We start from the raw sequence: 12,524 nt of genomic DNA, 5'->3' as shown, positions 1-12,524 counted from the left end.
TTTTCTTCCGTATTATGTGTTCTTCGTGTTGGATTTCAAATTCGGGTTCATATCCGAGTTGTCGATATAAAATCAAGAGAATGAACGAGAAGTATCAAAAGAAGAAGTCGATTAGATCAGGAGCAGAAAGATCCTTAAGTATCACGAAGTAGTTGCTAAGTGGACTGAAAAACCGTATTGCACCGTACTAAGGAGTTCACATGATTAGCGAGCTGTGTTGTTACGACGTAGGGAGGTATTTGAGGGGTGTGTAGGAGTAGCGAGCTATGTTCTACCGTATATAGGAGCAGATGTGCCGTATCGCAGTGCTTTTTTGCAACATATGCCTACGTACTTGTAAATAATAAAAGGGTTAGTAAGCTGCACTGTCTGGTTTCTGATTAGGATATACAGATTAATGAGAGTTAAGGCCGTACTAATCTTGAGGCCGAGTATCTTCCTGATCTGTCAACCAAAGCCCTTGGGTATCTCGATTGTGGCCGTACTTGTCAGAATTTTTTTGGTTAATTGGTAAATTTAATGGTTTGTGGGTGTATGTTTTGTGGGGCGGTGTATAGTGAATGGAAATGCTGAATTTTGAATAGAGGTTAGCTTTTTGATGTCGTCTCGTCTTGTGAAAATGTATACTGCTTGGTTTTTTTGGTTCTGGAGCGTCTAGATATATATGGCTTGATTACTGGATGAAAGTGAATGGATGGCAACGTAAGATGATATCTACTTGGTGTTTTGGAGTTCGGGCTGGTTTTCGAGAAAAGTGTTCTGGAGCAGGAGAGAAGGAAGGATGAATTTGATCCATATTTCAAGAGCACAGAACTCCGAATAGTTCACTATTTATCTTTGAAGGTCATTCCAAACGCGGTCTTAGTAAACTATCCAATAGACATAGAACCGGGGGGGGGGGGCAAGAGTAAATTGACATTGGAGCTGGAATTCAGAGTCAATCGCCGGTCCTAGTATGGCTGGCAATTTCGAGCTGTTTTCAAATGCAGTCACCTAGGTCCTCAACGGGAATAGCAAATGGTTCAAATTTATGAAGATAGAACTTGAGATTTATTTCTGACTATTGCTGTGAACTATCGCTAATGTATGAAACCAATACTCAGAGATATCATGAGTGATATCTTTCCCTCACATCATATATTCTCATAGCTCGGGCTTTATCGATGGTAAGTCTCACTCTCATGTCTGGCTCATTTACACCCCAATCAACAGCCCCAAACTCCCTATCGTCAATTTGAATGACCCTCTTAGTCTTTTCATCTATCTCGTATTCAAATAATGTCTGTCTTGCCTTCCTAATCTCAATCAGTTAACCATCCATATCATCCACGGCTTCCTTGAACCATTGGATAAAGTCGTTGTACGCCCAAGAATTATAGGCCTCCTTGAGATTTTTAAGCAATCCTGCTCTCTGCAAATGATTGTTCAATGAAGCGATGTCATACTTGCGAAATTCGATGCGCCATTGGAAAGAAAGTTCTCTTCCGAAAGAATCTGCATATTCTTCTAAGAGTAAAACTGCCTTTGTACTTCGGTCCCACCAATCATCTCTCAAAGATTCTCGGTGTGCTTCGATGTATTGCTCGATAGTACTCAACCTCGGATCTTTACTAATATCACCTGTCCCGTAGTAAGGCCTAGTCAGAGCAATCTTGACTTCCCACCCTGCTAGACCAAAGAAGCCTTCATATCTCTTTTCGGATTTGATGAATTCGTTGAGATTGAAAGCATGTCGGTTGATTGCTTCATATTGCTTCTCTATCTCGAGAAGTACCTGATCGCGGAACCATCTGAAAAGACGTATGTCGCTATATGGGATCATGGCAATTTTGCGGGCAAAATTGATGTTTTGCTCGATCAAGTGAGGACTCTTTGCCCGGAATACGTTGTTTGGACACCCCCAACGTGGAAGCTTTGCGTTATTATCCAGGGGCAAATCGAGATCAGCTCTAAAGCCCGGATTACATTCGAATGCCTGGGCATATTCCAAAAATCTGTCATACTGTAGATGAATGGAATCCGTGAAATTCAATGGCGAAGACCCTTTCATTAAAGCCACATGTCCTTCAAGAGAGTTTATTGACGAGAGAAAACCTTCGCAGTGGTAATCGTCCCACGACCCATGATAAAACATGTACTCTGGTATTTCGTCCCCTGTTGCCTCCCGAAAGTCAACTTTAGCGACCTTTCGAAGTATATTCAATGGATCCCATGTACTCAGCGCCCTATTGAAATCGATTCGTTCATTTTTGTTTTCCGTCCCAACGAGCAGAAAAGTAATCTCAAGCCCTAGAATCTCGCACACCGCTCGACAGAATTGTATTAGTGCGTGCATGCCATAGGTGTTGGAAGCGCAGCGGACAAGTACCTTCCATTTCTTGATGCGGCTGATTTGTTGAGAACGAGATTTTCGAAAAGTCAGTTCAAGTACTCGAGAGTCTGTTCCCATGCATGTGGCATGCGTGAAGTAACTGTCCTCTAGTAGTCGAGTCAGGGGACTGACGACTAGGGTGTCACTGATGGCGTACACGTCAAGGTTATCATGGCGGCTTACATGATCTGGAGACCAATGTTCACCAAGCTTGGGACGTGCATTCTAGGATTCCAAGCAGTCAACTATGAATTCATTGCGCTCATATAGCACCTTGGAATCTTCTTCATATAGCTGCTTACACGCGTAGAGAATAGACGTGGGAAGGAAGTGTTGAGGTGTCTGTTCTGGAATAGGTATGTCGGTACCGTTAAGTTTAGTGCACAGTGAAGCTCCGGTTCCGAGTATAGGACTGATGAGAAGATTGTCTAGAATCTTATCGCGTAGTTCTCGAGGAATGTTAAGAAGGGTGGGCTTTGGGTGCTGTGGGGTTGCAGTGGACAATGTTGTTGGCGTGATTTTAGAACTTTTGCCATGCTGGAGAGAGTAGGGAATAGCGACGCGGATGTGGCGAAGATCGCGACGTTTCTTAGACGACTGCTGCATTTTGAGAACTCTATGATTATAAGCTCTCAATCTCTCAAAGTGGTATGATATGAAAAGAAGACCTAGTATGTCGAATTACTGGTTAAAAGGAAGAGTTTCGATTGTCGAGTGGCAATTGAAAGTATTGAAAACTCTACTTATACAAGGATCTAATGTTTTCTTCAAGTTGTGATTATTTTAGATAAAAATTGTTCAAAGTTGTTATTGCAGAAGAGTTGTTGCAGGGAATGTGAACTATTTTACAGCGAGAGCGTGAAAGTTTAAATACAGCAGCAACTATCAAGGTAAGCGAACTCAAGACGCTAAAATTATCGGTCTAGGTTGTCAAATGGCCGTATAAAAACAATGAACTGTGCATTGTCATGATAGACATTAATTCACTGTATAAATACATGCATAAAATGTGAAGCAGCCGCAGCGAAAGAGTAGTGCATCTATCATTGGACAAGGAACCGCCAAATGATGTCATCTCGTCTCATACTTCTTGAGTAGAATTATTTTCGAATTTGAAGCCCCAATATAGGGATTCCACTACTTTTCAAACCCTATGACAGTCAGAACGAACTTTTACAAACTCGTTCTACACGAGCAGTTCAAATGGAAGAAATCTCATTGATCCGTTAGCCAATTCCCTTTTTAAATCGAGATTTTTTCTGGAAAAACAGCGTTCTTGTACAAGGGAACATCAAGTTGACCTTAATATATAGATTCTACTCAATCGGTTCGGTATTAACTGCCATCAATTCTCGCTAATGCTAAACTACCTAGCCCTACCATTGTCGTCATCATCATCGTCATCATGATAACTATTGCCATGGTATAGAAAATCTTTCAGTTCTTCATCACTCGTCTCACCCGAAATATCGATTATATGCTCCCTGTCGTGTTGTGCATTTGAGTCCAGCTTTGGCCAAGCAATTGCTTCCACCGCGTCAGAATGAGTGTCCAGATCAGAGCTCTTGTCTAAAACATCCCATTTGAACATGTCTTTTCGGCACCATCTTAGTTTTAAATAGTGCTTTTCCATGCGTCTAATGGCTATTTTGTAATAAAACAAAAGTTTCTTCCACATCCTTCTTTCGTATGCGCTGGCTATTTGCTCAATCACAATACTTGACTCAAGCGATTCATACGCCAACACAAACCAATTGTTTTTTTTTGCTACAGAAAGCTTCAGTTTTTCTGCCTTTCCTCTTAAAAATGAGTATTCGTATTCCTCTAGTACTTCCATAGCTCCTGTTACTCTGGACCAGTAGTCTAGTAGATCAACAGCTCTGGAAGGACCAATCACAAAAACCCCAGTTGGACCGCTTTCGCTTCGAAGAAACTCTCGAAACTTAATGGAACAAGCACGAATATTCTGGTATTCGGGCTCTAGGACTTTAAGTAACTCTCCTCGGTACTGTTTGAAAAGGAGAACATCCTCGGCGCTTTCAGTGCGCTCGAGAGAAGGATCTTCGATAGCTTCGATAGCTTCAATTAGCTCTCCGCAATCGAGGAAGATTTGTTCGTCTTCTTGGACGACCAGTCCACCACCGGCGTCCTCAGGCGGGCGAATCGAAACGTCATGGACTCGTATGCCGCGTCGAAGGCCAGGAAATTCTCTGTTGATCACGACAAATTCGGCACGATGAAACAACCAGAAATACTCCTTCAATCTTTCCCCGAGAAGACCTACACATTCAATAATTGGGGTGGTTCCACTAGTAAGCTTAACGTACTCGCTGATGAGCTCCGGCGAAGGTAAGTCAGGTTCTCCCAAGTACGCAGGCCATAGCTTGCTTCCGTGATCTCGTTCGAAGCAGTAATCCGGAATCACCGACAATTTAGCACATTTGATTGCAAGTGTCTTTATGTTTCGCATCATCTTTAGTGGTAGGAGATTGTTGATCAAGCCTTCTTCTAGTCCGAAATTGTCTGATTCTGTTTGGGTTTGCCTTTCATGGAAATCAAGGGGTATGATTGAAATATTTAGGCAAATATTTGGACATGCATGCACAGAAACACAGAACTCAGCGAAAGCATTTGAGCTGAGTTGTCTGTGCCAGCAAATATACCTTTCGAAAGAATTCAGGAGGATGTTCCAAGTCTTTACTTTCTCAATGTTGGGCGTATTGCAAAGCAAGGGCTTGTCTTGATGTGTTTTGCGCTCGCAATTTGTGTATCGGGTCAGTGGGCAAAAGTTGATGATATAGGGCTCCAGTATTCCATTTTGTGCGTCTTCTTCATCTTCCAAACAACCATCATCGAAGACACCATCTGTGAAATCCCAATCACCGGGACTGTTGCTGCAGTCTATGAAAATAGGGTTTTCGTACAAGATGAGACTGCCTTCCTGGTAGGTCTGCTTACACACATAAAGGATTGAAGGATCTAGATCGTACTTCTGAGTACTGCCATAAGTGGTTTCTGACGAGACTGAAGCGGCTTGTCCTAGGATTGGATTGACTAGGAGATGAGTAAATCATGTCCCGAACTTCTTGAGGAATGCTGATGAGAGTGCCCTTAAGTTCTTTCATTTCGACTGAAGAACGGGACAATGCGTCCCTTAATTTGAAATCCATGATTTGATTGATCGAGAATGTCGATAAAGTATGAGGATTTTCCATAGTATTATTGATTTTTTCGTCTGGAGCTGTTGACTTTGAAACTTGTTGTGTGGTCATTGTGGTACTTTTCTTGGACAATGGATGATCCATGACCTATTTTGTCTAGCACTACAGTGTCAGTGAATTCTTTAGCACAACTCCAGGTACTATTTGATGTCCAAAGTTGAATTTTAAATTGAATGCAACTTACATGTGCGAGTCCGAAAGAACAAGACTATGATCGAGAAAAAACCTCCTAACCCTTCATGAATGTCTGTTATCTGTAATGGAGAATTTGCAAAGTAGATTTTTTCCAACCTTCGTAATTAAACAATACTTCGGGAAGAGATATCTTTGAAATCTTCCGGCTTGAAATGAAGTGAAAACCTGAAAGGTAGGTTCTTTGGGATTGGTAAAGTTCAAAAGAAGAGACTAAATTTTACAAGAGGTGCCAAGAAAAAGTTTCAGAATACTAATGGCTGTTAATTAAAGAAAATTTCTCTAAAGCACGAGATCACAACTAATACATTCACTTATACAGCAATTTCATTTCTAAGCCTGTTAAGCCGAAGTCCGAGTCCGAAAGCCGATAGTGATGAGGTTTTCCAAGCAGGTCAAAGCACAGGATACAGTAGTGGAAGCATTGAAACTATATTTTGACGACCTTTGTTAGTACTTGGATTGTCTAGACTTCTGTACTTGTTTTTAAGCTTGCTTTGCATCCTTGTATCCCACTTCTTGATCAATAATAAATCTTTCCATATTTGCACGAAAAAATGCTTTGGTTGACAAGCACAACAATGCTAATATTATTCACTGGTCGTCCAGCAAGTGCAAAAGGGTTACACGCAGTGTACTTGCTTTTGAGCTTTACAGATTACTTCAAGGTTTTTGATATTGGAGCAACTATTGTATCTACAATTTCCATTATCCTTGATCCTATTGGTTTTATCTATACTCGAGTAGATTCTAAACTTCAAAGATGTCGGGCAGCTTATAATAGGAGAGATCCTATTACGTTCAGAAAGTACTTCCAGGAAGCAGTGGACGATATGGAGCTTCAGTATTTTATGATACTTACGGCTAGAGCCAAGCTGTATGACTGGGACGCTGGCAGCAATATTCCTGATATAAAATTGACACCATTAAGTTCGTTAGAAGCCTGGGAGATTAGATGGGACATAGAAGAGCCAACACTCACGGCGATAACGGAATTAGAAGCCCAGAAGATGCAAGATGATATTCAGCGCCGGATTGCTCAACAGATCTTCTTTGCACAACAAAACGCGGCACATGAAGCAGGAAGTCAAGTTCCCCAAGGCTCGGAATTCGTCGATGGAGATGGTGCTAATGGCCACAATGTAAACATTGAGGACGATGCCGAAATGGAACACGGGAAACATGAGAACCAAACTTTGCCTCCATGATAAATTCTGCAACTGAGATAGAAACAATAATGCACTCCACAGCATTTTGGAATCAATTGTGAAAACTGACACGTATGTTCGATGGAAGAAATCTTTTGCGGAAAATGTCTTATTGTCTCCTTTTAACCTTTCATTCTGATTTGAGTGTATTTACTTACCCTTAGTCTAATCGTCACAAATTCGATGTAATGATGCAACTTTTATAACAAGCTTCTATGAGTGTCTGTGAGCAGGGTGGGCAATAACCAATTGTAGACTCAAATCTTGAAACTCCCTATAATTATTCTCAATCATAATTAAGTGTCACCTTCCAGCTACTGAAACTTTATACAAAATGGACCCTTTACATCGGATTTTATTCGAAATGTTTGAATGCGATCTGATGGGGGGTTTCAAGGTATAACACGAGCTCTAAATAGACTCTTGTAGAAGGTTACCCTCGGAAGTTTTTTCAGAGACGAGGAAACCTCCGAATGGTATTTAGTGGTGAGCCTTGATAAAAATCGGTTCGGAGATACAATGGAAAATATTACAGGTTTGCTAGGCCTCAATCATTCAATCACCACTCAAACCATTCACTAGTTAAACGGAAGGAATTAGCTAGCTGTTCATTTTTTGATAACTACTAAGTAAGATGAAGCAAATAATGACTAATATTATCAACTTCATCTTTTCTACCATCTTTCAGATATTTCAAAGATCCGGCTAGGAAAGAACATGAAAGATAAAGCTGCAACGGCACACCTGAACTTCTCATGAATTACGACTGGCAAAGAAGGAGATCCTGATGCCAAGACTAGCAAAGTAGAGGAAGAAATGACCGTACGATATTCGACCATTGTCGGCACAAACAATAGAAGAATCCACTAGATGATATTAGTCCCGAAACCATTCAGATTTGGCAGCTGGAGACTACCTTGCAGCATATCGCCCTAAGAACCATTTACTGACTAAAGTCAGTATCCAGATATGAATCTGAACGTAGCGATTTTCGGCAACCCCTGCGACCTCCTCGTCCCTGTATCTCTGCCTTCTTAATATCCATATCCGGTTCAACTTTATCCCACGCGATTCTTTCATCACATCTCGATGGCTCCACGTTCATTTCGGCAGTATAATCTGGACCCTTCAAATCTCATTCGAGGAGCCGCTTCCTCACGTTACGGATGGCAAGGTACTGAGTATCCATGTCATCGACTACAAATTTGAGATTTGCCACGAATTCTTCCACGTCTCCATCTCTATAAGCACTTGTGCATTCCTTAATGGCAATCTCCCAGGGAAGCAGTTCGAATCTCTTCTCATGTTGACCGTTCAATTTGCAAATAGCAATCTTAGTCGCCGCTGTGATTTCTCTATCCAAAGATTCTGCATAGTTTTTCGACAAAACAAGTACCTCGCTTTGCGCTCCAGGAGACGATTCGAATAGTGGTGATTGAGCAGGATCGAGCAGACCTCCGCTTACCTTCTGGTCTTCGACAAATCTGACCAAATCATTGACGGCTTCCTGAATTCTCTGATATTGTCTCTCGAGAAATTTTATGGTATTTGACCGAAGATTTTTTAGTGCTAAAACATCTGATGCTCCTGTTTCCTCGTTTTTGTGCATACTTAAAGCCTTTAGCAAAACGGGTTCTACAGGATGAGTCCCACGAAAAGGGCTTTTTGCGAAGTCTGGACAGTGAAGAGGATCGTCCGCAGCCATGTGGTTCCGGAATTCATCTATTTTTCCAAAAGCACTCTATTGAGAATGCGAAGTTAAGTTGGGAATAGGTTGGCTCTGAAGCTTTGTTAATATTGCTTGAAATACGTATCTAAACAGCGGGTAGTATTGCTTGTGCAGAACATTCGAGATCTGAAAATCAATTTTAACATTGCTTGCGCAAGTAGAAACCTCCAATTTGATAGAATACAGGATCCCTGGAGGCTTTCCACGTTTACAGATTTTTACTTCTCGGCTCAACATCAAGTCACTTGTATGTAAAGAAGAGGATTATGGTGATTGATGAATTTCATGATAGTAGTAAGAAATTCGTCATAAACTCTGAATTAAATATAATCTACAGCGAGACCAAAAACACTACATAAGCTTCGTCGATGCATATCAATATTCTATGGCATCCCACTTTATTCCCGCTAAAGAAATCTTGATCAGACTTCTGCATCGCCTGACTACGTCACAAGTTCTTTAGCTTCCTCGGAATCTAGCTTGTTCTCGTAGAAGGTGCCCCTTAATTCCATTCATGGTCGCCACGGTCGCTCGAGTGGTCATTTTCGTATTCCGGAGACTCACTGTGGGCATAAGAGCGGTATTCGATCCATGCTTCATTGACTCTCATGTCCGGCTCATATGTGTCCCAGCCGATCATCCCATCAAGAACACTTGGCATGAAAGCTGTTTCGCGGACAGTTGACGGCAGGTCCCACGCATAGAGCTCCCTCCGTGCCTCTCTGATGGCAAGGTACTGGGTATCCATGTCGTTTACGGCCTTCTTGTAGTTGTCCACGAAACGATTCCACCATTGCTTTTCATACGCCATCTCGCATGACCTCAACAGCTGTTCTCGTGGAAGAGCATCATATCGAGAGTCGAAAAGAAGCTTTTGCTTCCGGATAGCGAGTCTTGTTCCTCGTTCCAATCTTCGCGCAAAGCTCGACGCATAATCCTCGAGTAAGAGCATGGCTTCAGTAGCGGTATCCACGCAATCACAACGATAATATTGTTCGTGATCAAAAAACCCATCGGGTCTCTTTTCACTTTTGATTAAATCAACCAGGTCAATCGAGGCTGCTTCAATGGCCTCGTAGTGAGGCTCCAGGTACTGAATCAACGTTGTGCGGTGGAGTTTAAACCTTTCCATGTCGTCCTATATCATGGCAGTTTTGGCTGCGCATAATGCGCTCTCCACTGGATGCGAGCTAGATTTGAAAGGATTACTCGACGTAAAGAAATTAATGTCACTCTCAGATATATCAAAGCTGCTTCTTTCGCTTTCGAAATGTTGGTTAATGGATTGATCTATCTCGCCCGGGCTCTCCAAATTTAGCTTTTTCATGTCTAGCTTGAATTCTTCAATGCGTTCGAAGTTTTGTACGTAAGTAAGAAGGTTCTTGTACATCTCTTCTATGATCTCTACATCTGAGTTGCCTTGGACTAGAGTTACCAATCTTACCTCATCAACCGGATCAGGCAAGATAGGCGTAAACTCATCCGCAAGCTCCGCCTCGTCGCTCAATCTATCCATAGGGATTTCATGAAACTCGGCAGCACGGATGGTAAATTGCTGGATATTTCGTAGTCGCTCCAGTGGTTTGAAGGTAAGAGCCAGTTGACTTTCATCAACATAGGTCTCGGCAGAACCCCAGTCTCTTTCAATACCTCGAGGAATAATCAAAACATCAATTGACTGTATATTTGCCATGTAGATGTTGCGACAGAGTGATGCAAGGCCATTCCCTACACATGACCCGCCCTATGTAGCACTCAGAACAATTTTCCAATGTTGGACGTATTTTGCTGCCGGAATGACGTTAAAATCTTCTTCTGCAGATGTGTTGACACGATCGAATAGTTGATATCTGGTCAATGCAGAGAGAGCGAGATAATCAGTGCCAAAATTAAAAGATCTTTGCGGGATACACTGAACCAGAAATCTGTTGCGTCCATAGAGAATATCAATACCCTCATTATATGTCTGTTTATTAACTCTCAGAATAGCCGGGGAAAGTTCGAATTCGACTCCATAACCGTCTGCCGCATAGCTCTCGCTGAGAAGTGGGTTGTAAAGAAGGTACTCCCAAATTTCCTTCCGGCACTCTATAGGAATCAATTCGAGGAGAGGACAACCGTCGATCGGCATTGCTGGATTACCAACCGTTGTTGGAAGGTGTGTCTGGATTAATTCTTGGACCCTGATCAATTGATCTCCCGAGGGTATCTGAGAGAGTTGGATGCTCAAAGCTGCAAGGATACCGTGAAGCGATGAAGCAGTTGTGTGAACTGTAACATCCGTAGTCACAGAATCGCTCCTTGTCTCCTTATTTTGAGATCCGCCAGATTGAAGAGAGTCCTCTTGATCGTTCACTATGGGTTCGCCTGCCATCTCTTGATCGGGGATTGTGATGTTGCTGGTGGTGGATTCCGGGGTTTGGATCGTGTCGGAACTCATTTCGAAATCTAGAAATTTAAACAAGTAATCAGATGTAAGATCTAGGAAAGTGACTGTGTAAGAGGTTTTGGGCTGAGGTGGAGATGGATATAGTTGATCGATTGCCAAGATCGCTAGGTCTTCGCCAATCTCGCCACTAACTCCAGGTGGTGAAATGAATGGAATCAAGTTGCAGAATTCAAGACTTACCAGTTCAGGAATTGATCAAAATTACAAGTTTTTTGTGGAAGAGATAAACTCTTATTAAGATATAGAGTTTTTTGAAGAAGAGCAGACGCGAATCTAACGGGGATGTTGGTATAAAGTATAAAGTTCACGGACGTCTTAAAGATAGTTTGTACTATTGAGTCAAGTAACAGAACAAACAACATGTACAAAGATAGACAGTTGAAAAATTTATTGTAGAGTTGTAAGAGAGCAAGTGCTTATAAGTGCTAGAGGTGCTCGAGATGAAGAACTAGTGCTTCGCTTAGGTCACTTAGGGTTCAATAGATGTCAGCTACTGTAATGATTCTTCATCTTGTTTTATTGAGGCGGAGAAATGATCTTGAGGTTAGTGAATTGTGAAAGTTTCTTTGGAATGTTTATTATAAACAGCAATTCCAATCACTGGGTGCATAATTGAGGTCTTTGAACCCCCACAGACACCATGAGTCATCTGCTTTCATGCTTGCCTGATGATTTCTACATTGCTATCATGGCTGCAGAAATCACTATGATAATTTCTGCACTAATTGACTTCCAAAGATGGAACAGAGCATCAATGAATATTGATTCACAACAACCTTTTGTTTCGAATAGACCAAGATTGGTTCAAGTAGATTCAATCTAGAAAGGTCAGTGTTAATTGTGTGCCTTCTTAAATGTAACGCAGTAATAATATTGTATAAAGATGCCCTTTCAAGCAATGTTTGAATAATAATCTAGTCACGTATTGTGTATCGTCAAATTTGAGTGAACAATTTCATCTTTGTCACTCTCATTTTGAGATGATTTCCGAACCAGCTTTCTTTGATGTTCTAGATTGACAATATGAGCATCTGTTAGATGTTGTGCACCGCTATTCCAAGGTATAAAATGTCTTTGAAAAGACTCTGCAGGTCAAGTTGTTCTCTCACGACCTTTAAATTGATAATTTGATTTCGGATGGAGACCCTCAAATTAGAACCATGCTCCCTAATCTTGTAGCCAGAATTAAACATGTCCTCCCTGATATCACGAAAACCTACTCCCATCTCATCCAGCAGCTCGCCGAATATTACGTAAGATTTTGGTCTCTACTACCTACTAGTAGGAATTTTGTAGAGTTTTCGCATTCTACATGTTAACGCATATTTCGATGAACAATCGGATGTGATGGGAA

At 41.6% G+C, this 12,524-nt stretch overlaps 4 protein-coding genes across 4 annotated transcripts; all 4 read right to left on the bottom strand.

Annotated features, from left to right (window-relative positions):
* Positions 1-1,309: 1,309 nt before the first annotated feature.
* On the bottom strand, positions 1,310-2,977 carry EAF01_007056 (uncharacterized protein; the record flags this gene model as incomplete). The annotated part of the gene is made up of 2 exons (XM_038915310.1): positions 1,310-2,596; positions 2,645-2,977. 2 exons carry the CDS (start codon positions 2,975-2,977, stop codon positions 1,310-1,312), a joined length of 1,620 nt encoding a protein of 539 aa, XP_038768948.1.
* A 760-nt stretch (positions 2,978-3,737) lies between these two features.
* On the bottom strand, positions 3,738-5,643 carry EAF01_007055 (uncharacterized protein; the record flags this gene model as incomplete). Its single annotated transcript, XM_038915309.1, has 2 exons — positions 3,738-5,272; positions 5,334-5,643. The coding sequence occupies 2 exons, from the start codon at positions 5,641-5,643 to the stop codon at positions 3,738-3,740; spliced, it is 1,845 nt and encodes a 614-aa protein (XP_038768947.1).
* Positions 5,644-8,127: 2,484 nt separating this feature from the next.
* Positions 8,128-8,697, bottom strand: EAF01_007054 (uncharacterized protein; the record flags this gene model as incomplete). Its single annotated transcript, XM_038915308.1, has 1 exon — positions 8,128-8,697. One exon carries the CDS (start codon positions 8,695-8,697, stop codon positions 8,128-8,130), a length of 570 nt encoding a protein of 189 aa, XP_038768946.1.
* A 526-nt stretch (positions 8,698-9,223) lies between these two features.
* EAF01_007053 (uncharacterized protein) lies at positions 9,224-11,161 on the bottom strand (the record flags this gene model as incomplete). The annotated part of the gene is made up of 3 exons (XM_038915307.1): positions 9,224-9,859; positions 10,166-10,465; positions 10,523-11,161. 3 exons carry the CDS (start codon positions 11,159-11,161, stop codon positions 9,224-9,226), a joined length of 1,575 nt encoding a protein of 524 aa, XP_038768945.1.
* Between the last annotated feature and the right edge of the window lie 1,363 nt (positions 11,162-12,524).

This window comes from Botrytis porri, assembly GCF_014898465.1.
Source record: "Botrytis porri strain MUCL 3234 chromosome Unknown BPOR_009, whole genome shotgun sequence".
In the NCBI taxonomy this organism is placed as follows: domain Eukaryota; kingdom Fungi; phylum Ascomycota; class Leotiomycetes; order Helotiales; family Sclerotiniaceae; genus Botrytis; species Botrytis porri.
The sequence above is the reverse complement of the archived record's forward strand: the minus strand, read 5'-3'. Positions and strand labels throughout refer to the sequence as shown.